Source organism: Rhinopithecus roxellana, chromosome 12 (assembly GCF_007565055.1).
Source record: "Rhinopithecus roxellana isolate Shanxi Qingling chromosome 12, ASM756505v1, whole genome shotgun sequence".
Lineage (NCBI taxonomy): Eukaryota > Metazoa > Chordata > Mammalia > Primates > Cercopithecidae > Rhinopithecus > Rhinopithecus roxellana.
In genome coordinates this window covers 129838764-129864388 of record NC_044560.1, presented here as the reverse complement: position 1 = coordinate 129864388, position 25625 = coordinate 129838764, and the positions used below count along the sequence as shown (strand labels likewise).

General features: G+C 45.9%; 1 protein-coding gene across 5 annotated transcripts; it reads right to left on the bottom strand.

Annotated features, from left to right (window-relative positions):
* Positions 1-3940: 3940 nt before the first annotated feature.
* Positions 3941-25481, bottom strand: CEACAM1 (CEA cell adhesion molecule 1). 5 transcript variants are annotated; one of them, XM_010358723.2, is made up of 9 exons: positions 25282-25479; positions 24044-24403; positions 18656-18934; positions 18000-18254; positions 15370-15654; positions 9004-9133; positions 8226-8278; positions 7559-7590; positions 3941-5872 (listed from the first exon to the last, which is right to left on the bottom strand). In XM_010358723.2, exons 1-9 carry the CDS (start codon positions 25406-25408, stop codon positions 5753-5755), a joined length of 1641 nt encoding a protein of 546 aa, XP_010357025.2. In that variant the 5' UTR covers positions 25409-25479; the 3' UTR covers positions 3941-5752. The 5 variants fall into 5 exon arrangements, with proteins under 5 accessions (XP_010357025.2, XP_010357033.1, XP_030768606.1 ...); XM_010358731.2 differs by lacking the exon at positions 8226-8278 and having other exon boundaries at positions 25282-25481; XM_030912746.1 differs by lacking the exon at positions 15370-15654 and having other exon boundaries at positions 25282-25481.
* Between the last annotated feature and the right edge of the window lie 144 nt (positions 25482-25625).

Below are 25625 nucleotides of genomic sequence, written 5' to 3'. Positions count from 1 at the left end.
GCCTTGGCCTCCCAAAGTGCTGGGATTACAGGCATGAGCCACCATGCCGTCCTTACAGGGAGGGTCTCATTCTGTTGTGCAGGCCGGAGTGCCATAGTATCATAGCTCACTGCAGCTTTAAACTCCTGGTCTCAAGCAGATCCTTTCACCTTGGCCTTCTAAAGTGCTGGGATTGAAGATATGAGCCCTGCTGCTGGCCCATCCATTTTGTTTTATCAGTAGATTGTATCCTTTGATTGCTGATTAGTATACTATTGTATGGATATTCCATAATTTTCTTATCCATTCATCTGCTGATAGACATTTGGGTTTCCAGTTTTTGGCTATTATGAATAATACTGCTATGAGCATTAGTGTACAACTGTGTGGATATGTATTTTCATTTCTCTTGGGTAAATATCTATGAGTAGGACTGCTGGATTTTAAAAGTGTATATTTAACTTTATAAGAAAGTGTCGGCCGGGCGCGGTGGCTCAAGCCTGTAATCCCAGCACTTTGGGAGGCCGAGGCGGGCGGATCATGAGGTCAGGAGATTGAGACCATCCTGGCTAACCCGGTGAAACCCTGTCTCTACTAAAAAATATACAAAAAAAAAAACAAACAAAAAAAAACTAGCCTGGTGAGGTGGCGGGCGCCTGTAGTCCCAGCTACTCAGGAGGCTGAGGCAGGAGAATGGCGTAAACCCGGGAGGCAGAGCTTGCAGTGAGCTGAGATTGTGCCACTGCACTCCAGCCTGGGCGACAGAGCAAGACGCAATATATAAGAATGCCAATCATTCCCCATCCTTACTTGGTATTGTCAAGTCTTTTAAAGTTCAGCCATTTGCCAACAATTTCTTCTTGAGTACCTCTCTGTGCTTTGCAGAATAGATTATTCATCTCATGCCCATCATATAGTATGTCCTTCCAACTCTTTTTATAATTTAATTCCTACCTGTGCTTCAGGTCACTGTTTCCTAACATGGAATACATGTGAGAATCACTTGGGAGTGTTTCAGAATACACAAGCCCAAGTTTCACTACAGGCATATCGTATCAGCTTTTCCAGGGATGGTATATATACTTACATATGTTGAAAAGGTCCCCTAGGTAATTCTGATGCATACCCCTAGCTAAAAACCATTGATTTAGCCCCAGGTCCTACCTATTATCTCTATCCTGACTATATGTTAGTAGTGTCTGGGAAGGCTTAAAAATTACAAAGCCTGGGCCGGGCACTGTGGCTCACGTCTGTAATTCCAGCACTTTGGGAGGCTGAGGTGGGCAGATCACGAGGTCAGGAGATTGAGACCATCCTGGCTAACACAGTGAAACCCCGTCTCTACTAAAAATACAAAAAAAATTAGCTGGGCGTGGTGGCAGGTGCCTGCAGTCCCAACTACTTGGGAGGCCGAGGCAGGAGAATTGTTTGAACCTGGGAGGTGGAGCTTGCAGTGAGCCAAGATCATGCCACTGCACTCCAGCCTGGGTGACAGAACGAGACTAAAAAAAAAAAAAAAAAAAAAAAAAAAAAAAATTACAAAGCCTGGGTCTCTCTCCAGACCAATTATACTGGAATTTGTGGGTGGAGTCTGAGCATCATTTGTTCTTTTAAAAAATTCCCCAGTTATTCCAATGTGTAGCCATATTTCCCATTAGATTTCTCTGACTTCTTGTGGCATTTACACCTTTCTTTTTTGGTATTATGATTATTTTTCAGGTCTTATCTCCTGTCTTGGGCTTTATATTCCTTGGGGTAGGGACCTTGCCTTCTTCATTTCTGTATCTTTCACGAACTCATGAATTGGTCATCAGGAAGAGATTCTCAGCTACACATAGGTTGTGTCCTGGGTCTCAGGTTCACATGTTAATACTATAGTCTTTGTTCTCCACAAAGTCAGAGGTTGCTTGCGATGAAGGATGTGGGTAACTCCACAGTGCAGGTGGTAGACGGAGGTCATCCTGTTTGGTATGTTTTTAGGTGTAGCATTGGAACTAAGAATTCTATGTGTGTGGGGTGGAGGGGCAGGGATATGTAGGGAGACAGATCTAATCAGGATGGAGGAATTATACAAGGAAGTAGTGATAAAGGAAGGAAGAAATTTTTTTTTTTTTTTTTGAGACGGAGTCTGGCTTTTTCACCCAAGCAGGAGTGCAATAGCATGATCTCGGCTCACTACAACCTCTGCCTCCCCGGTTCAAGTGATTCTCCTGCCTCAGCCTCCAGAGTAGCTGGGATTACAGGCACCTGCCACCACACCCAGTGAATTTTTAAATTTTTAGTAGAGGTGGAGTTTCACCATGTTGGCCAGGCTGGTCTCGAACTCCTGACCTCAAGTGATCCACCTGCCTCGGCCTCCCAAAGTGCTGGGATTACAGGCGTGAGCCACTGCGCTCGGCCAGAAACGTTTTCTCTTTAGAAGTTTGAACTTATCTAATAGGCCTGAGTAGGCCATGGTAGATTTTTGAATAGGGGAGTGAACTAGTTTTTAGGAGGGTAATGAGGCAGTCATATGCAAGGAAGATTTTAGAGAGACTGGAGACAAGAAGTCAAGCAAGACTGCGTGCTGTTGAGGGTCTGGGTCAGTTAGGTTTGTGGGAATGGTGAGAACAGTATAACTGAGAGTTGTTAAAAAAGGATCAAGAGGCTTTCACAATGTATTGAATCTGGAAACAAATGAGCAGGGGCTGTGGAAACTTAGGGGGTGTCACTGGGAGAAATGAGTGAGCTGTGTGGGAGAGCTTGTTTAAATGGGTAATTTCAGACAGTATTTGGATGTGGGTGTCATGAGTTCTGGAAGTAGTTGGGGTAGAGATATAAATTAAGAGCCATCTCCAGAGAGGTCACTAAGCTGATGAAAGAGGGTGGATGGAGATAAGAAAGGTCTGAGTACTAAATCTGGTGTCGGGGAGCAGTACATAAGTGGGATATGGAGGGAGGAGAACTTTCCAGAACAGAAAAGTTGTCTGTGATCTTAGATATTGTAAAAGGAAAAAGTGTGAGGACCATAAAAATGCCTTTGGATTTGGCCAAAACATGGGTACTGATTTTGTGCTGTTTCCAGCGATCTTGGGTATGGAGGCACTGCAGAGGGCCAGGAAAAATTAGGTGATGAGGAAAGGGAAAGACAGCACTTATGTTTCAATTGCTTGGAAGTGAAGGAAATGAGGTTATAGCTTAGTACTTAGCAGAATTAGTAAATGAAGGCTACTCAGGTTAGAAGAGATCTGACCCTCCTAGAGGGCAGAATAAAGGAACTGGGAACCAGAAAGAGTTAGAAGGTGAATGAACCTGTGGAGACCCTTGTATTGCTACATCTAATTCACTGGAGCCGCCGGAGTGGGAAGGGTTGTTGGCCCCTAATGAAGAGGCTGGGAGGTCTTTTACTCATGAGATCATCTTCTCTCCCAGAGGAAGATAGGCACTTCCTCCTAGGGAAGTTGGAGCTGTGGTCTGTTGCTCCCAGATAGACTCACTTTGTTAGCAGGTATGCAAATGAATTTAGCTAATTCTCTGATCACTAGATCAAATATCTGTAGACTTAGAAATAGTTTTATGGCCTACGGCCGGGCGCAGTGGCTCACGCCTGTAATCCCAGCACTTTGGGAGGCCAAGGTGGGCGGATTGCCTGAGGTCAGGAGTTTGAAACCAGTCTGGCCAACATGGTGAAACCCCGTCTCTACTAAAAATACAAAAAAATTAGCTGGGCATGGTGGCATGCACCTGTAATCCCAGCTACTTGGGGAGGCTGAGGTGGGGGATTGCTTGAACCAGGAAAGTGGAGGTTGCAGCGAGCTGAGATAGTGCCACTGCACTCCAGCCTGGGTGACAGAGCGAGACTCCATTTCAAAAAGAAAAAAAAAGAAATAGTTTTACTCTGACTCCCCATTGAACAATTTGTTTATTCTGCCTGTAGAGAAAAACATTGTCTAAGGTAGTATCAACCATGAGGCAGCATGTTGATGTCTGATATATTATTTTTATTATAAAAACATAGAACAGTTTTCATACATAATTCAGACATGGTCTTAGCCAGGAAAAATTAAATAACACAGCATAGCATGGATGAGGGAAAGTATGCACAGTCCATATCAGGGTTAGAAAACCCTGAAGGAGGTACCTGAGTATAGAGAACTCCAAGCTAATCCTCTTGGAAAAAGCCTCTTAGGCCTAACATGAGATCAGGTAGGCAATATAGAATAAAACCTTTCTCTTGGCCCCAAAGAGATTCCATCTGTGTAGAAGACTGGGTGAGAAGTACTTTTGCCTGTCTTCCTCCTGTCCTTCCTTTTTATTATAAGATACATTTATAGACCCTATAGGAGAAAAGATAAATTTCAGAGGCTGTTAAAAAAGGCTAGGCCTAAGATACTAGGCCTCCTCCTCACAGCCCTGTTTCCTCAAGGGGCATCAGCACCAGTGCAGCTTTCTAGTTGTAAACAATGCCACCAGCATGAGTGATAGTGTCCCTGTAGGGTGTTCCCACTTCTCAAGGACCAAATACACCTTAGCAGAGGCCAAGGTTTCCTGAGAAAGTGAGTGGGGGCAGACAGCAAATGCACAGGTGCAAACATGGAACAGAATGGTAGTTGATGATTGGTCTGAGGTGCCTAGAAACTGAGTGAAATCTAGCTCTAGCCATGAATGAAGAAAACCTTTTCTTATTTTCTATTTGGAGCCTCTGACAAAAAAAACCTTGAGAGGCTCCTGACCAAGGGACCTGAGGGATTTTGGTGGTTTCTTTCACCTAAGGCAATCGGATTGGCTTACATAGCTAAGCTAAGTAAAAATAACCCTTTTCACATAAATAAGCAGTTACAAAAATTAAAATGGTGGAATGTCTCAGAGAAAAGGAGAAAAATCCCAATACCCCAAATTGTGTATTCTTTAACAATAATTTAAATAATCGCTGAAGGGCAGCTCTCTGATTCCTTTCCCAAGTTCCTAGCAGATTGTTTATCAGAAGCTGGTTCCCTCCTAAAGCTATAACCCCTCCCTCTCAGCACTGCTTTGAATAGAGCCCATAAAGATATTAAAACATATCTGTGCTTTTGCATTTTCCATCAGGAATTGCCTTGGATTTTGGCAAGTGATTTTCCTAGTTGCTTCTAGTGGATTCTCTGAAGACAGGCTTGCAGAAGGATTAGGTGGTCTTCTAGCTAAGCACCAAGGTGCTTAGACCCTAATCCTACAGGTAGACAACCCTGACAGGTAGACATTCTTGACAGTGGACAAGGGTGTGGAATTTCACTATTGGTTATATATTTGATTTTCTTGTGTTTGGTGAGTTCACACAAGGCTTTGGAGAAATAGGAGAAGGCATTACTGCCTTTCTCTCTCTCTTGTTTTCTGGCACATGTACTTAATGGAAAAGGATGTAACCTCAAGGCTATGGCAGATCTGAATTAGAGTGATAGGACAGGACTGAGGTGAGAAGGAATGAGTGCTCTGAACAGGCAAGTTTAAAACAAGTCCAGGTGGGGAAAAGGGAAAGGGAGGGAAAGTTCTGGCCACTCTTTCCCAAAGTCAGCTTTGCCAAATTTCAATGACAAGAAAGTTGGGTTTCCTACAGACTCCCAATGTACCTTTTCATCTATTGACACTGAGGGAGGGGCTGTGATCAGGCAGTCTGGAGGTGCCTATTAGGAAGGAAGAGTAGCAGGAAATTCTTTCTGTCTCCACCCCTCTACCGCTACAGGGGAAAGGAATCTCCTGGTGATGAGGGTGAGAGACTTGAAAGACGTCAGCACTGCAGTGAGCAGGACAGGTTTCGTTACTTCTTTTTCACTTCTGAATAAATTATTTCTGTGGCTGTTGGGGATGAGGAGGCTGAAGTTGGTTGTGTGGGTTGCTGGGCTTCAAAGTTCAGGGTAGAATAAGTAACTTCATTCATCTGAAAAGCACAAGTAATGATCAGTTAAGTCGGTGACACAGGGCAGGGCCTCACCTTGCCTGGTGTGATTCAGCACCACAGGCTGTTACCATTTTGAAATTTTAGCTCTGGAGAAGGGCTTTTGTTGTTACCCATTCTCTGCTTGCTGACCTCCTGATGAATGATCATTAGAAGAGAGAAATTATGGTATATATGCAATGGAATAAGATAATGCAGCAATGAGAACCAGTAAACCACAAATACATACAATATGGATGAGTCTCACAAAGCAATGTTGAAGAAGCCACATATAAGGATATGTTGTATTTCTCCTTTATGTAAGAACAAAACCAAGCAAAACTAATCTGGAGCATTAGAAGTCAGGATAGTGGTTACTCTTTGGAGGGAAGTGACTGGTAGAGTTTCTTTCTTTTTTTTTTTTTTTTTTTGAGACGGAGTCTCGTTCTGTCGCCCAGGCTGGAGTGCAATGGCATGATCTCAGTTTGCTGCAAGCTCGACCTCCCAGGTTGAAGCGATTCTCTTGTCTCAGCCTCCCAAGTAGCTGGGATTATAGGCATCCACCACCATGCCCAGCTAATTTTTTATATTTTTAGTAGAGACAAGGTTTCACCATGTTGGCCAGGCTGGTTTAGAACTCCTGACTTCAAGTGATCCACCTGCCTTGGCCTCGCAGACTGCTGGGATTACAGGTGTGAGCCACTGTGCCTGGCTGGAAGGGTTTCTTTTTAAGGGGAGGTCCTGTAGTATTTCATGATTTGGGTGCTGCTTACCCAGGTGTGTTCAACTTGTGAAAGTTCATACATTGTGAAAGTATAATTGTGATTTAGCATTTTTCAGTATGTATGTTTGCTCTATAGAAAAGGTAAAATGAAAATGAAAAATTCTTTTTTTGTTGTTTTTTTTGAGACGGAGTCTCTCTCTGTCGCCCGGGCTGGAGTGCAGTGGTATGATCTCAGCTCCCTTCAAGCTCCACTTCCTGGGTTCACACCATTCTCCTGCCTCAGCCTCCCAAGTAGCTGGGACTACAGGTGCCCGCCACCACTCCTGGCTAATTTTTTGTATTTTTAGTAGAGACGAGGTTTCACCATGTTAGCCAGGATGGTTTGGATCTCCTGACCTTGTGATCTGCCTGCCTCGGCCTCCCAAAGTGCTGGAATTATAGGCGTGAGCCACCACGTCTGGCCATAAAATGGAAAATTCTATAAAATTACTATAAAAAACAGGATCTCAGATCTATTAAAATTGAAATTGTCCTTTTGACAGTAAGAGCAGGATCATACTGAAGGTAGGGGAGTGAGAATGATTCAGTGCCTTCCTTTTGTAGGCCATTGTGCTGGGTGCTCTATGTAGGTTATCTTGTTTAATCCCTTCAACTTCTCTTTGAAGTAGGCAGAATGCCCATTTTACAGATGACAAAGCTGATGATCAAAGAGGTTAGGTTACTTGACAAGGGTCATAGAGCTACTAAGAGTTACTTCCAGTATTCAGACACAGGACGGGAATAATTCCAAAATGCACATTCTTGCTGCAAAGTAGACTCATGGGAGTGATTACAAATATTTCTTTGTTGTTGCACCGAGAAACATTAACCCAAACTTGATGTTACATTGTGTCTTCAGGAATAACCAATTCTCTACAGAGTCATTTCCATGAGAAAATAAGCCCATGAAAACCGGATATGCTTACCTTGTTAGGTGGGTCGTTGGAGTGGTCCTGAGCTGGAAAAGCAAAAGAAGAGTTAGCAATCCATGGAAATGCAAAGCTGACTTAAGGTGATTCTAGCTGAAGGGGGTGGCAGTTGGAGGGTGGGGAGATTAAGGATCAGTTAAGGAATTTGCTTCCCTCAGAGTGTATGGTCCAGCACGTTAGTACCAGAGAGGGGGCAGGAATAGAGCCACAGGAGGCCACAATCCACTTATGAAGAGTTCTACCAGTTCACAAGGCCTTGATTTTTACCCAGATGTATTTCTCACCAACATGCTCCAGTGGCAAGGAGGGGCAGCACCCACAGCACCCACAAGACAAGGAAAGTCTCACCAAGGGAGAGTGCCCACATCCGTAATAGAGGCAGGAGGTGGAAGGAGTAAGGCTGAGGAAATGGCTCCTGGAAACACGGGATCTTCCTCAGACCTGCCTGGCCAAGGCAGAGTGAGCCTCTCTCCTCAGATGTGTCTCAGGGGACTCCTGTGGCTAGGAAGGGTGGGAAGACCTATGCCACTTAGGGTTGGGAAATAGAGATCCTTTCTGTGACAATTCACAAGGGAGGGAGTGGTTTGGGAATCCAGGATTCCCTGCCAGGGGAGGGCACATGGTGGAACATACCAGTTCTCCCTGGGTAAGTGGCTTTACTTACTGTGGTTGGAGACTGAGGGTTTGTGCTCTGTGAGATCACGCTGGTCGCTTGCCCTAAATAAATATCAGACACTGTGACTGCTATTCCCAAGCACAGGATCTTTGTTCTTTGAGTTAGGAAGGACACTGTGAGCAGGTAATTCCTTGGAGTCCTTGACGTTCATACTGCCTTTCTTCTGAGGGCCTCATTCCTTAGTCTAACTACAGTCCCTTCTAGTGTTTAATCTTTTCCTGTTTGCTGGATGTTCACATTTCATTTCATTGTTTATCATCTGCTTCTGTGCCTACTTCTATCCTTAAAACCTTTCCCATTTTGTTTTCTGGGGTAGATACTTTTTTTTTTTCGTCTCTGTCTATTGTTCAAGAGGACTTTGGTTGTTTTTGCTTTCTCTTAGGTTCTCTTCCTATGCTATTTCTCCCTCCTCTTCCTGCTGTGGTCAATAGAACATGTGACTTGCTTTCTCCTGCTGCTTCTTCCATTTTTTCATTTGTTTTCCTTCTTAGACCTTGCTTTCCCTGACTAGGGGACAGAGAAACATACTTGAGTCTCTTCTTCTAGATCAGATGGGGATTGGAATAGCCTTGTCTAGGAGATAATGGGAGATAGGGAGCATGAAGACCAGGGAAGAGGAAACCTGTGGGAATTAGTGCCAAGAAGCAGGAGTTTAGTGGGAGGAGAATGAGATCCAGGCCCAGAGACAGGCAAAGAAATTCTTTCCCTCTCCCAAGCATGGCAGTCAGCCTTGGAGGAAACAGAACAAGAGGAAAGGCCATCATACCTGCCAGTCTTCCTAAAATGCAGAAAACATGCCAGGGCTGCTACTATCAGAACAACCAGGGCCAGTACTCCAATCACAATGCCAGCAATGGCCCCAGCTGTGAGGCCATTTTCTTGTGCTGGATCATTATCTGTCATGGAAAGAAGAAGAAATGAAGGTGAAATTATTTTACAGTGGGGGCTGGGAAACAACTCTCAGAATGAAGTAGTTTCTAATAGTTCCTTCAAGGAATATAGTTTCATTGTAGGAAGGTTGCTGGAAAGTGATTAGCTAACTATATCCTTGCAATTTTTTTTTCAATCACCATGTTTCTTTTTTTCTTTTCTTTTCTTTTCTTTTTTTTTTTTTGAGACGGAGTCTTGCTCTGTCACCCTGGCTGGAGTGCAGCTGGAGATCTTGGCTCACTGTAACCTCTGCCTCCCGGGTTCAAGCGATTCTTCTGCCTCAGCCTTCCAAGTAGCTGGGACTACAGGCATGTGCCACCAAGCCTGGCTAATTTTTGTATTTCTTTAGTAGAGATGGGGTTTCACCATCTTGGCCAGGCTGGTCTTGAACTCCCGACCTTGTGATCCACCTGCCTCGGCCTCCCAAAGTGCTTGGATTATAGGCGTGAGCCACCGCGCCCAGCCCCAATCACCATGTTTCTAGGTTGATGATCTCTCTTCTGTCAGTTCCACCCTGGCCTTTCTACACTCAGACATTTTTAAGGCTTTGAAATGTGAGAAAGGCTGATTGCTATTTTGTATATGATTAGAACTTTCCACCTTTTTTCTGGTTGCATCTTTTTCTCAGTGTCTCAGTTGTGACAGTCTGTGCATTCTGAATTCACCACCTCTTTTGCATAGAGAACTGGCTTCCCACTGGCTCCCAGCAGGGGTATGAAAGCAAGCCCAGTTCTGCGTGACTGTTTTACTCTGAAGTGTGAATGGCTGGAGGACTCCCTGTCAGCCTTGCAGAAACGCTCTTAGAACTTCACTGCAGGCCAGGTGCCATGGCTCACGCCTGTAATCCCAGCACTTTGGGAGGCTGAGGCGGGTGGATCACGAGGTCAGGAGTTCAAGACCAGCCTGGTCAAGATGGTGAAACCCCATCTCTACTAAAAATACAAAAATTCGCCAGGGGTGGTGGCAGGCGCCTGTAATCCCAGCTACTTAGGAAGCTGAGGCAGGAGAATCACTTGAACCCGGGGGGTGAAGGTTGCAGTGAGCCGAGATCACACCACTGCACTCAAGCCTGGGTGACAGAGTGAGACTCTGTCTCAAAAAAAAACAACAAAAAACAAACAAACAAACAAACAAAAAAACTGCACTGCAATCTAAAACTTCCTTCCTCTCTTTCTCTTCCACAGGAATCAGATCTGCATCATGGTCTGAGGTTCCTCTCAATCTCGCCTCACTTTCCCTCACAGGCATTTCCCCAGTAAATTATCTCGTATGTTTAATCTCATCTTCAGTGTATCTAGGTAGATGGAAACTAACATACCAGGCTTGAGACTTTGATTTACTTCCTTTTTTTCCCCTTTCCCATATTTGATCATAGCCATGTCCCGGTGGGTTTCTTGTATAATGCTTCTCCCCCTATATATATAAAATAAATACACAAATAATACCTTTTGCATCTATTTTTTCTTCTTCTTCTTCTTCTTCTTCTTTTTTTTTTTTTTTTTGAGGCAGGTTCTCACTCTATCACCTAGGCTGGAGTGCGGTGGCACAATCATGGCTCATTGTAGCCTTTTGGGATCAAGTGATCCTCCCACCTCAGTCTCCTCAATAGCTGGGACTATAAGCACATGCCACCACACCTGGCTAATTCTTTTTCTTTCTTTCTTTTTTTTTTTGAGTCCGAGTTTCACTCTTGTTGCCCAGGCTAGAGTGCAATGGCGTGATCTCGGCTCACTGCAACCTCTGCCTCTCAGGTTCAAGCGATTCTTCTGCCTCAGCCTCCTGAGTAGCTGGGATTACAGGCACTTGCCACCACGCCCAGCTAATTTTGTATTTTTAGTAGAGATGGGGTTTCTCCATGCTGGTTAGGCTGGTCTTGAACTCCCGACCTCAGGTGACCCGCCTGCCTCGGCCTCCCAAAGTGTTGGGATTACAGGCGTGAGCCACCATGCCCACCCACCTGGCTAATTTAGAAAAATAATTTTTGTAGAGATAGGATTCCACTATATTGCCCAGGCTGGTCTTGGACTCTTGGGCTCAAGAGATCCTCCAGCCTTGGTCTTCCAAGTATTGGGATTACAGATGTGAGCCACTGTGTCCAGCCTATTTCTCCTTTATATCTGTTGCAACTATTTGGGGCTTAACCCTCACCAGTCAGCTCAGGCTGGTGATTAATGCTATGTTAGCTACTTTTGTGGGGTACTTCCTGTGTGCCAGGCCCTGTGCTGCTAAATGCTTTATGTGTATCTCATTTGATCCATAAAATGATGCTGTCAGGTAGACATTATTTCCATTTTAAATATGAAAAAATGGAAGCTTAGAGTGGTGAAAATCTTACCTAAAGTCAGATGGCTAGTGAGAGGTGGATCTGAGATTTGACTCTAGGACTACCTGATTTCAAGGCTAATGATAATAGCAGTAGTAATAGCAGCTAACATTTATGAAACATTTCTTCTGTGCGTGGTGTTTTGCTGAAGGTTTATTATTACATTAAATCTTTAAAATCATACTAAGGGGCCAGGCGTGGTGGCTCACACCTCTAATCCCAGCACTTTGGGAAACTGAGATGGGAGGATTGCTTGAGCCCAGGAATTTGAGTCTAGCCTGGGTAACATGATGATATTCTGTCTCTCGGAAAACAAAAATAAAAATAAATTAGCCAGGTGTGATAGCATGTACTACTTAGGAGGCTAAGGTGGGAGAATTGCTTGAGCCCAGGAGGTTGAAGCTGCAGTGATCTGTGTTTGCACCACTGCACTCCAGTCTGGGTGACAGAGTGAGACCCTGTCTCAAAAACAAAACAAAAACCCAAAAGCCTTGCAATACTATGGAGCAGGCATTCTCAGTGCAATTTTCGGTTGAGGAATCCGAGGCTCAGAGTAGTTAAGAATCTTGTGCAAGAAAGAAATTTATAACTGTAGGCCAGGTACAGTGGTGCACGACTGTAATCCCAGCAATTTGGGAGGCTGAGGCAGGTGTATCACTTGAGCTCAGGAATTTGAGACCAGCTGGGCAAGATGGTGAAACCCTGTCTCTACAAAAAATTACACAAATTAGCTGGGGGTGGTGGTGTGTGTCTGTAGTTTCAGCTACCCAGGAGGCTGAGGCAGGAGGATTGCTTGAACCTGGGAGGTTAAGGCTGCGGTGAGCCACGATCAGCCTCGGTGACAGAGTGAAAACCTGTCTCAAACCAAAAAAAAAAAAAAAAAAAAAAAGGTTGTTCTTCAAAAAAGATCATTATAATTGACAACTTGTAACTAGATTGACTAAGAAAGAAAGAAGATTCATATTACTAAAGTCAGAAATGAAAGTGAAACATTACTACTAATTCTGCAGAAATAATAAGGATTATAAGAGTACTATGAGTAATTGAATGCCAACAGATTGGATTACCTGGATGAAATAAACAAATTCCTAGAAACACAAAACCTGCCATGATAGAATCATGAATAAATAGAAAATCCCAATAGACCTATAAGCAGTAATGAAAATGAGTCGATAAAAGCATTTGACAAAATTCAACATTCTTTCATGCTAAAAAACACTGAAACTAGGAATAGAAGGAAATTCTCAACATAATAAATGCTACACCTGAAAACCCCCAGCTACCATCATAGTCAATGATGAAAGATTGAAAACTTTTCCTTTAAGATCAAGAACAAGACAAGGATGCCTGCTTTTGCCACTTCTATTCAATGTAATATTGGAAGACCTAGACAGAACAATTAGCCAAGAAAAAAAAAAAGCATCTAGATTGGAAAGAAGTACAATTATACCTGTTTGCAGAATACACTAACTTATATATAGAAAACCCTAGAGATCCCACAAGAAAACTATTAGAATAATAAATTCAGCAAAGTGGCAGTATACAAAATCAACAAACAAAAATCAGTTGTATTTTTGTATACTAACAATGAACAATTCAAAGGAAAATTAAGAAAAAAAATTATGTTTATAAGAGCTTTAAAAATACTTAGAAATAAACTTAACCAAAGAGGTGAAAGATTTGTACCCTGAAAATACAAAACATTGCCAAAAGAAATTAAATAAGACATAAATGGAAAAGACACCCCATTTTCATGGATTAGAAGACTTAATATTGTTAAGATGACAGTACTACCCAAAGTGATCTACAGATTCAGTGCAATCTCTATCAAAATTCCAGTAATATTTTTTGCAGAAATAGAAAAATTCATTCCAAAATTTATATAGACTCTGAAGGGACCATGAATAGTCAAAGCAATCTTGAAAAAGAATAAAGTTGAAGGGCTCACACTTCCTGGTTTCAAAATTTTTTACAAAGTTACGGTAATCGTCACGCCCATAATCTTAGCACTTTGGGAGGTGGAGGCGGGTGTATTGCTTGAGCTCAGGAGTTTGAGACCAGCCTCGGCAACATGGTGAAACCCTATCTCTACAAACAAAAGCAACAAAACTAAACAAAAAACCCCCAAACAACAACAACACAACAAGCAAACAAAACCCAAAAGCTACAGTAATCAAAACAGTATGGTACTGGCAAAAAGAAATAGAAACCAGTGGAATAAAATATAGAGCCCAGAAAGAAATGTTTGCATACATAGCCAAATGGTTTTTGACAAGGGTGCCAAGTTCATTCAGTGGGGAAAGGATAGTCTTTTCAACAAATGTCATTGAAGAAACTGGATATCCCTGCAAAAGAATGAAATTGAACCTTTATGTAACACCATATGTAAAAATTAATTCAAAATGCATAAAAGACCCGAATGTAAGAGCTAAAACTATAAAGCTCTTGGAAGATAGAGTGAAAACTTTGGAACGTTGAATTTGGCAATGATTTCTTGGCTATGACACCAAAAGCATAGGCAACGAAAGAAGAAATAGAGAAATTGACCTTCATGAAAATTAAAAGCTTTTGTGCATCAAAGCACATTATCACGAAAGTGAGAAGACCTCTTATAGAATGGGAGAAAATATTTGAGAATCATGTATCTGATAAGAGATTAATATCCAAAATATATAAAGAACTACTGCAACTCAACAAAAAATCCCCAAACAACCTAATTAAAACATGGGCAAAGAACTTGAATAAACATTTCTCCAAAGAAGATAAATGGCCAATAAGCACATGAAAACATGCTAAATATTGATAATCATTAGGGAAGTGCAAATCAAAACTCCAGTGATATACCACCTTACAACCATTAGGATGGCTCTTATAAAAAGCAAAACAAAACAAAACCAAAAAACAACAAATGTTTTTGAGGATGTAGAGAAATTGGAACTCTAGTGAATTACTGGTGGGAATGTGAAATGGTATAGCCACTGTGGAAAATGGTATGATGGTTCTTCAAAATTAACCAGAATTACCATTTGATCCAGCAGTTCCACTTCTGAGTATCTATTCAAAAGAACTGAAAGCAGGGATTTGAACAGATGTTTGTATACCATGTGTGTAATAGCATTATTCATAATAGCCAAAAAATGGAAGCAACCTAACTGTCCATAGATGGATGAATGGATAAGCAAAATGTGATATATCTATCTACACAGCGTAATAGTATTCAGTCTCCAAAAAGAATGAAATTCTGATACATTCTACAACATAGATGAAACTTGAAGACATGATGCTGAATGAAGTAAGCCAGACACAAAAGGACAAATATTGCATGCTTCCATCTCTATGAGAGGTACTTAGAATAGTTAAATACAGGGTGGGCACAGTGGCTCATTCCTGTAATCCCAGCACTTTGGGAGGCGGAGGCTGAGACCAGGAGATTGAGACCAGCCTGGGCAACACAGTGAAACCCCATCTCTACAAAAAAATTTAAAAAATTAGCCAGGCATGGTGGTTCACACCTGTAGTCCCAGCTACTCTGGAGGCTGAAGTGGCAGGATTGCTTGAGCCCAGGGGATTGAGGCTGGAGTGAGCTTTGATCACAGCACAGCACTCCAGCCTGGGTGAAGACCCTGTCTCAAAACAACAAAATAAACAAAAAAACCCAACCAATCAAAAAGAAAAAAAAAAACACAAAAAAACTAAACACAAAAACCAAAAAACTAAGTATATTTGATTCAGAGCCTAAGCTCTTAACCACTTTGCAATTCTGTTTGCTATAATGGTCTCTTCATTGAGATTCTGCCTCCTGTGAGTTTTATCCATTTTGCACACCATTGGCAGAGTAATCCTCCAGGGACATATAGGAAGGGGTGAGGAGTCACTTACAGTTTACAGTGAGCATGATGGGGTCGCTTCGGTTCTTACTGATTAGGTTGAAGACCTCACATGAATACTTCCCAGCATCCTCTCTCTTGACAGGGTTTATGCTGAGGGTGGTGTTGTCCTGGGACAGCTTCATCCTCTCCGAGGATGGGAGACTCTGGTCCTTGAAGAACCAACTGATGGAGATTCCAGTGTCATTTGTGGAGCAGGTCAGGTTCACAGAGTCCTTATCTTCTGTGACTGTGGTCTTGCTGGCTTTGATTTGGGGCTGTGCTACTGGACTTAGTTCTGCGGACAGACAGAGTATCTGAGATAACCTCCTGAGAACAGGGTTGGGGCCTGGGGCCTGGGGCTATGCTCCTTTCCCTGAGACCTTAGCCAGCTCTCAGGTCCCACAGTGAGCTGTGTAAAGGTGACCAACCAGGGGATAGCCCTGACCCTCTGCAGAAGGTCAAGTGTCTTTGTTCAGGTGATGATCTGTAAAGAGAGGGCTGCACTTCCCTTCTGACCCCAGATTGTCTCAGAGTGACCCTCTGGGTATCTCTGTATCCCCACTTGGAATCCCCTTCTCAGCGTGCAGACCGAGCAACATCATCAGGTAGAATGTTTTGCCCACTGACTCTTTTTTTTTTTTTTTTGAGACAGAGCCTTGCTCTGTCACCCAGGCTGGAGTGCAGTGGCATGATCTCGGCTCACTGCAAACTCTGCCTTTTGGGTTCACGCCATTCTCCTGCATCAGCCTCCTGAGTAGTTGGGACTACAGGCATCTGCCACCACACCCGGATAATTTTTCATGTTTTTAGTAGAGACCAGGTTTCACTGTGTCAGCCAGGATGGTCTTGATCTCCTGACCTTGTGATCCGCCCACCTCAGCCTCCCAAAGTGCTGGGGTTACAGGCATGAGCCACCATGCCCGGCCTCCCACTGACTTTTGTGTGACCCTTTCCTGGAGCTTTCTGTGATCAGGCTTCCTTCCTGTGACTGTCACTTTACATAAAAAAGGGAAGGTAGTGTGTTTTTTCATTAAATGATTTTTTAGAGAATGAAGTTGGCCCATCCAGTCTTCACGACCTTAGTATCTGGAGAAGTTCCAATCTGAAGGATTTCTCACTGTAAAGAGGAGTTTTACTTCCTGGTCTGTGGATAGAATATCACAGTGAAGGAGATTCCTAGAGAGTAGGCACAGTGTTAACAAAAGGCTGATATTCTTACCTTCTCTACAAATACACACTGTTTGGCATTGCCCATTCTCTCCAATGCAGAGCCCCTGTGGCTGAATCTCTGGATTTCTCCAAGTGTGGGTCACTTGCTGTGTTCTGTGCTATCCCACATGCTGTGCCCACAGCCTCATACAGCTGGTGACTTCAGAGCCAGGACAAGCTAGGGAGGCAGCCTGACCCAGGAGAGGATCAGGTGTTGACTGCCTTTTTTTTTTTGAGACGGAGTCTTGCTCTGTTGCCCAGGCTGGAGTGCACTGGCCGAATCTCAGCTCACTGCAAGCTCTGCCTCCCGGGTTCACGCCATTCTCCTGCCTCAGCTTCCCGAGTAGCTGGGACTACAGGCGCCCGCCGCCTCGCCCGGCTAGTTTTTTTGTATTTTTTAGTAGAAACGGGGTTTCACCCTGTTAGCCAGGATGGTCTCGATCTCCTGACCTTGTGATCTGCCCGTCTCGGCCTCCCAAAGTGCTGGGATTACAGGCTTGAGCCACCGTGCCCGGCCTTTTTTTTTTTTTTTTTTTTTTTTTTTTGAGACAGAGTCTCTCTCTGTTGTCCAGGCTGGAGTGCAGTGGCGCCATCTCGGCTCATTGCAACCTCTGCCTCCCAGGTTCAAGTGATTCTTGTGCCTCAGCCTCCCTAGTGACTGGGATTACAGGCACGTACAACCATGCCTGGTTAATTTTTTTTAAAATATATTTTTAGTAGAGACGGAGTTTTGCCATGTTGGTCAGGCTGGTCTCGAACTCCTAATGTCAGGTGATCCTCCTACCTCGGCCTTCCGAAGTGCTGGGATTGCAGGCATGAGCCACCATACCCAGCCATTGACTGCCATTTTGATTTAGCTGGATTCACGACGGGCCACCTGGCCACCTTCCCCACACACCTGCGTCCTACCCCACATGGAGTCAGGGCAGAGCCAATCACCGGGCAAGCTGGGAGTAGAGCAGGGAGCAAAGTCTGAGCTGCTCATCGCTGATGAAGGGCATTTCCTTCTCTCATTTAGGGAAAGCTAATGTGAGCCTGTTTTAAAACCTCACATATTCCTTATATCTCATGGAGTAGGTAAAAGAAGGCCAAGAAGTTACAGAGAGGGACATGTCAGTGACAGAAGCAACTTGACCTTGAGGACCCTTTCTGCTTCCCCCTCTGTGAAGCCCCTCCTGCTACATGGGGCTTTCTGGGACTGAGAGAACCCCCTCCCCACATTCCAGGCTGGACCTAAGTTCAGCTGTGAGAAATCAGAAAAACAAAGGGAAGAGAGTTGGCAGAGATGAATTGAGAGGGTTCAGGGGAGAATTTGGACTTGTTTTGCCTGTTGGATACAGGCTGGAAAAGAAAATTTCTTCTCTGCTCCTATTTGAAAACCAGAGAGCTTGTACCTCAGAGCTTAGTGTCGATGCCCCAGGGATTACTTACCAGAGACTATGATTGTCTTGACTGTGGTCCTGTTGCGGCCAGTGACTGAGTTATTGGCGTGGCAGGTATAGGATCCACTATTATTCACAGTGATGCTGGGGATAAACAGCTCTTGTGCGTTTTGCTGGAATGTTCCATTAATAAGCCAGGAATATTGTGCAGGTGGGTTAGAGGCCGCAGAGCAGGAGAGGTTGAGGTTTGCCCCTGGACGGTAATAGGTGTCTGAAGGGGAAATGGTGGGGGTGTCCGGGCCATCTGGAGCAAAGAAAATAAAGCCACAGGTGATGTCATCAGAGGGAAGGGGAAGCTCCTGGTCTGGAGAAGGGCCACAGTGTTCCTCTCTACCAAGTCACAACCCTGGAGTCCCAACCAAACCTCCGCTGTGTCCACTGAGTCTGGGTCTGAGACATTCACCTGTTTCTTCCATCGCAGGCTGCAGACCCTGAGCCTCCCAGGACAGGAGCAGCCCCTCCCCTCCTATTCTTGGTCCAGGCTGGGACTGCCCAGGTTTGCTTGGGACAGGAAGTCATGGCCAGCCTGGGTGTCCAGAGTTAAGGGTCTGAGTCCTTAGACCTGAGAGGAACTGAGAGGCCCGGCCTCTGGGTGCGTGGATTTGGGCTGGCGGCCTGGGCCACAGAGGAACAGAAAATACTCACAGGTGACATTCAAGGTGACTGGGTCACTGCGGTTGGCACTCACTGGGTTCTGTGTTTCACACTCATAGGGTCCTGTGTCATTCCTTATGACACTGAGTAGAGTGAGGGTCCTGTTGCCATTGGAGAGCTGCAGCCTGGAACTGACTGGGAGGCTCTGATTGTTTACCCACCACAGATAGGTTGTGTCTTGAGTCTCAGGTTCACAGGTTAAGGTCACAGCATCCTTGTCCTCCACGGGGTTGGAGTTGTTGATGGTGATGTAGGGCTTGGGCAGCTCCGCTGTACAGATAACAGAGAGAAGATTGCCGTGTGTGGCACCTTTGATTCCTCCACAGGCATTTTTCTTTTCTCTCTTTTTTTTTTTGGAGATGGAGCCTCGCTGTGTTGCCCAGGCTGGAGTGCAATGGCGTGATCTCAGCTCACCGCAACCTCCACCTCCTGGGTTCAAGCAATTCTCCTGCCTCAGCCTCCCAAGTAACTGGGATTACAGGCACATGCCACCATGCCCGACGGGCTTTCACGGTGTTGCCCAGGCTGGTCTGGAACTCCTGAGCTCTGGCAATCTGCCTGACTTGGCCTCCCAAAGTGCTGGGATTACAAGTGTGAACCACTGTGCCTGGCTGGGCATTTTTCTTTCTTTCTTTTTTTTTTTTGAGGCGGAGTCTCACTTTGCTGCTGAGGCTGGGGTGCAGTGGCACGATCTCGGCTCACTGCAACCTCTTCCTCCCGGGTTCAAGTGATTCTTCTGCCTCAGCCTCCTGAGTAACTGGGTCTATAGGTGCATACCACCATGCCCGGCTAATTTTTTGTATTTTTGGTAGAGACGGGGTTTCACCGTTAGCTGGGATGGTCTCGATCTCTTGACCTCGTGATCTGCCTGCCTCGGCCTCCCAAAGTGCTGGGATTCTGGCCGGGCATTTTTCAGTTGGCATCTCCCCACCTCTCAGCCAACCTGAGTCTTTAAAAGCCCACGGCAAGTGTGTGTTTCACAAGACAGATGCACAATGATCTGAGGGCTCAGAGACTGTGAGGCCGCCTGCTTTGTGTGAGAGAAGCACAGACTTTCTCAAGTGTGAACTGAGCAGCAGTGTTGGGTTGTGGACAGACCCAGGACTGGGAGTCATAGCCCCCGCCACTTCTGGTCTTTCCCAGACTGGCTGACGACTGCCTGGCCCACCTGTGGGTCCTCACCTGGAACGTGCAGGTGCTGGCTCCCTTCCAGCTTCACAGTCCTACTTTGCCCCACTAGGTGTGTTTTCTCTGCAGCTTCCCTGTCTAAGGACATCCTAGAGATGGGTAATGATGGGACTTCCCATTGTCCTTAAACCCTGAGGATACTGTGCAGCCTGGCCTGGGACTCTGCGTTTCAGCAGAAATAACACAGGGAACACCAGGGGCAAGCCTGAAAGTCAGCTCAGTCGTCAGGCAGTGGAACCACAAGGTGGGGCAGTTTTTCCCAGGTGTTTAATGATGACTGACTTGAGCCAGTGACTCCTAAAGATAGAGCAGAGTCCAAGGAATGATCTAGAAAAGAATGAGGGTGACAGGCAGGAGCTGCCTGGATTTAACAGCATAACTATGTTCCTTGACTTTAGTTTTTAATGTCCCTTCTGCCCCTGAAAAGGGCAAGTGACAGCACTGTGGATCTTTTCTGAAATATGTGGGTTTTTTGCAAATGCAGAATAACTGACTAGTGGAATGGAAGGAGCATGAACTTGCTGAAAATCTGACCCTCATGGGCCGTGTGTGTTTGGTAGATCTGGGATATAAATTTGAGAAGTCAGATTATTCCATTTGTGAAAATTGTTATTAATACTCTGGATCTAACACCAACTACTAAGAGGAATATTTCTCTAGAGAGCATGATAAACTCTTAAACCAAGCTCTGAAGTCCGGTAGGATCATGTTATGATCAAAGAAAGATGCTGAAGTCAGCTTGAAATCAGTGACTCCCTGGGTAGAAGGGACTCCTGGGTCCTGTTAGGAAGACAGAACTTGTCAGAAAGGATATCTGAGGGTTCTCAATTGCATTAAGAGAGAAACGATGCCGTATGAGGAGAAGTGATGTATGTTATGTCAGTAAATTTAGAAAGAGTTCTATGTTACAAATTCCTGTGGAAATTCAGGTAAAAAGAAGAGGAACCCAAAACAGTCATGTGAAATACTTTCCTTCTTTTCTCTCAACCTCAGGAAACACAACTAGAGATTGACCAAATTCATCCAAATTGGGCAGAGTCTAAGTGAGACACTAGTGGCTAATGCATCTCCCTATACGAGAGATCCCACCTTATGACAATGGTGTCATCATGAGGACACAGATATATGTGGAATGGGCAGCAAACCCATCAGACAGCACCTGCCTGGACAGCTCCACCTGGGGAAGGTCCCAGGAACCAGTAGAGGATGTGAGCCCACAGCAGGACAGGGATGGAGTTGGGAGTCAAATGGGTGAAATGAGCCCATGGGCTTTGGGGACTGCAGACTTGTCCTTCTGCCTCTGATCCCCTGGTGAGTCAGTGTAGAGAGTGCACGGAGGAGTCGCTCGTCCCTGTCCTGTGGCCTGTCCCGGGACTCATGTTGGCCTCACTGAGGGAAAGAGCCCTGGATGGGAACACAGTGGAAGCTCGTTCTCCTGGTGAGCTGGGGACAGTGGCTCGTGGTGGACCTGGCAGGGGCGGCTGCTCCGGGTTGATTTCTGTGCCTTTCCTACTGCCTGGGGAGGTGGGCCTGGCCACAGTGTGAGCAGGAAGGGAACAGGACAGTCAGCCTTGTAAGAGGGAGTGTCTGGGAAAGGCCTAAGCGTGGAGGAAACTGTGCAGTTCAGCTGGGATAAAAAGAGAGGAAAATGAGGACATGGAGGAGCAGAGAGAGAGTCAGAGATGCCCATGATAGTGAGCAGTGGGGGCTACAGTGACCTCAGAGACCCCAGCAACCAGGAGCCTCTGGTGTCCCAGAACCAAGACCAGGGAGCCCTGAAAACCTTCCCACAGCTGAGCAGCCCCAGAGAGTCACATGAAATGTGGTACTTGGGGTGGCTTTAGGGGCAGACAGTCAGGGGATGGAACATGGGTCTCAGTCCCTGGAAGGATGGGGAGCTGGCATGGCAAGAACCTCCCAGGATTCTGCAACCAGATCCAATCTCTAAAGAGGTTATGGATCATTCAATCATTCATTCATTCATAAGAGAACTACTGAACGAGTGTGTGTTTCTTGTTGGGCCCTGGCTGGTACAAAGTGTGAATGGGGAGAGAAAGCAAAGTCCTTTCCTTTATCCTCCTGTGGGAGTGACACCAACACATCGGGAAACACAGGATTTCAAGTCCAGGGAGCAGAGGTGTGGGTCTGAGGGGATAGGCCTGAACTTTTTTTTTTTTTTTTTTTTTTGAGATAGAGTCTCGGCTGGGCACGGTGGCTGACACCTGTAATCCCAGCACTTTGGGAGGCTGAGGTGGGTGAATCACAAGGTCAGGAGATCCAGACCATCCTGGCTAACACAGTGAAACCCTGTCTTTACTAATAAAATACAAAAATATTAGGCGGGCGCGGTGGCCCGCGTCTGTAGTCCCAGCTACTCCGGAGGTTGAGGTAGGAGAATGGTGTGAACCTGGGAGGCGGAGCTTGCAGTGAGCTGAGGTTGCACCACTATACTCCAGCCCGGGTGACAGAGCGAGACTCCGTCTCAAAAAAAAAAAAAAAAAAAAAAAGAGATAGAGTCTTGCTTTGTCTCCCAGGCTGGAGCACAGTGGCATGATCTTGGCTCACTGCAACCTCTGCCTCCTGGGTTCATGCGATTCTCCCACCTTAGCTTCCCAAGTAGCTGGGATTACAGGCACGCACCACCATGCCCGGCTAATATTTTTTTTGTATTTTTAGTAGAGATGGGGTTTCACCATGTTGGCCAGGCTGGTCTTGAACTCCTGACCTCAAGTGATCTGCCCATCTTGGCATCCCAAAGTGCTGGGATTACAGATGTGAGCCCCCACAGCTGGCCCAGGCCTGAACATTTCTGACACTGACTCTTAATTGTTGAATAAGTTCCAGAATAAAACTTGGTTAATTCTCCATTTGATCTCACTCCCCAGACCAGGATCTCCCCTCTGGGCTGCAGATGCCTAAGAAGAAAGGAACTGAACCATCTCTGGTATTGGGGTCCACAGATGCCAAATAAGGCCCCTGGAGTAGAGGAGAAGTTGAGGCTGTGGTTGAAGACACATCTCCTGTAACTGATTTGCCAGTTATGGTCTGTGTGACCTTGATATAGTGACTGTATTTATTGCCATGTGGCTCAGTTTCCCCTCAGACCTCAGAAAAACAGTATAAATGGTTAAAGGTTTTGGCTTGTCTTGTGTCTGTGAATTAACGTTAAAATATTTGTAATTATTTGACCTCAGCTCGGCATAGGGGAGCTGCCCAAATAAACAATCTTTTTTTTTTTTTTTTTGAGACAGAGTCTTGATCTATCACCCAGGCTAGGGTGCAGTGGTGTGATCTCAGCTCACTGCAACCTCCACCTCCCAGGTTCAAGCGATTCTCCTGCCTCAGCCTCCTGAGTAGCTGGGATTACAGGCATGCGCCACCACGCCCGGCTAATTTTTTTGTATTTTTAGTAGAGATGGGGTTTCACCATGTTGGTCAGGCTGGTCTTGAACTCCTGACCTCATAGTCCGTCCACCTCGGCCTCCCAAAGTGCTGGGATTACAGGCGTGAGCCACTGCGCCGGGCCACAGCATCTATTATTGTTGGATTCTATGAGAGTGCCTCTCAGCCTGATCCCTGGTGGACAAGGAGCTTTCTGGAGCATCCTGCCTCCTCTGTTCCTCCTCCTGGGGATGCTGCACTTCCTATGGCATCTCCTAAGCCCCCAGGGCAGTTGGCTGATGGCCTGGGGAGCTTGTGCATCTGTCCTCTCCAGGCTGCGACTAAGGTGAAGGATGAGGCTCTGTCCTTGCCCAGTTGAGGCTCTAATGCCTGAACCCTGGCTGGTTACCAGCTCCAGGAGCCACAGTCCTTGGATAACTCAAATTCTTGTTCCCAGTCAGCCCGGCCCAGGAGGCCACAATCTAGCACTGGCCCAGGCTTCTCAGGGTCACCAGGAGTCGAGAACCTTGGGATAGTGTTTTGGAGCAGAGGATTCCCAGGGCTGAGCTTATCTGTGAGGATCCCAGAAGGCCCCTCAGGCCAGACCCTGACTGAGTCCTACTGGGTCTTTCTTAGGGACATGTTCACCAGGAGAGTCCCGGGGGCTCCCCTCGATAAATCGTTACTCACATCAGACTGTCCTTCCTCTGAAGCAAGTGTCTGCAGAATCAGGACTCCTGAGTAAGAAATTTGATATTTTGGAAGTAGAACTAACCCCCTACCACCCAGAGGTCATGGGGAATCACTCACGATATACCCGGAACTGGCCAGTTGCTTCTTCATTCACAAGATCTTCCTTTATGGCTTGTATGGTGTAGGATCCTGTGTCATTCTGGGTGACGTTCTGGATCAGCAGGGATGCATTGGAGTATATTGTCTCTCGACCGCTGTGTGCGGGCCCTGGGGTAGTTTGTTGCGTTCGCATTACATATGCTACAATTAGACGTTTGGCATCTACTCTTTCCCCTTTGTACCAGCTGAAGCCTAAAGTATTCTGGGGCAGATTGTGGGCAAGTAGAAGAACCTCCTTCCCCTCTGCGACATTGAACGGTCTGGATTCAATAGTGAGCTGGGCAGTGGTGGGCGGGTTCCAGAAGGTTAGAAGTGAGGCTAGGAGAGAGGAGAGAGCATCGGTCAATATTGGGACCTATGCATTAGGGTGGAAAAACGGGGCCCTGGGTCCTGAGCAGGTCTCTTCACCCCTCCACCTTGGAGTGTGTGTGTCCTACTGGGTCAAGGACAGCAGTGTGACTCCCATTCCCTTAGTGCCTCTGACCTTGTCATTTCCCTGGAATGCTCTTCCCCAGGGATCTGCATGGCTCCCTCCCCACTGCCCTCAGATCCTGCTTACATCAGGGTATTCTTGGGAGATCCTTTCCCTGACATCTCCCCTAGAGACCCTGGGTCTTCTCTTTCTGACCTTTTTGTGCTCTGTTCCCTCCAGGGCTCTTGTCTACCCTTGACCTCACATTCTAGATCTCTTTGCGTGTCTGTCTTCCCCACTCATGAGAGCGTGAGCTCTGTGACGGCAGGGATTTGTGTGATGTTGGCTGCACCCCAGTGCCTAGGACAGGCTGCAGACTCCTGTGGATGAGCTCCTGAGCATTCCCAGGGCCCTTCACGTCCTGGGGTTTATTTGCCAATATCTGAGGTTGGTGGCTCAGGGCTCTGTTTAATGCCCCTTTTAAAATGTTTTCCTTAATTGTCACGCTGACTTAAATTGTGATTATTGTCATCAGTTTTTGAAATTTATTGCTCATTGATGATTCACTTGGAAAAGGTAAAAAATGGGAGATCGTTTCTTCACTAACAGTTTCAGATCACTGAGACTTTCCTTTTATGATCTCTATCCCTCTTTCATGGCCTCTCTTCTATTTGGCTCCAAGAGAAGCCCTCTCTCCCCTCATAGAGCCCCATCCTCCCCAGGGGACCCTAGCCATTCTCTGTGCACCCTCCTTCCGCCCCTTCCCAGGGAGTCCTCCCCTCACCTGTGAGCAGAAGCCCCTGCCAGGGGACACGCACTCTGTGAAGTGGGGTTGAGAGGTGCCCCATGGTGTCTGCTACTGGCCCTGTCTTCACCTGTGGAGGAGAGCTTGGGCTCCAGGAACGCTTCATGCAGGGCTGCTGTGACTGTCAGCTCTGCTGTTTTCTACCCTCTCTGCTGAGCCTCCTCCCTGGGGCCCGGAGCTTTGTCTGATGATGTGTGCTGGGGCGGGGTTTGCCCAGGAGGCTCTGTTTCTTCTCCTCTCGTTCCTGCCCCTTTGTCCTTACTTTCTCTTTCCTTTCTGTCTACATTTTGGTTTCCCAGACCACACTTTGAGAATCAAGGCTG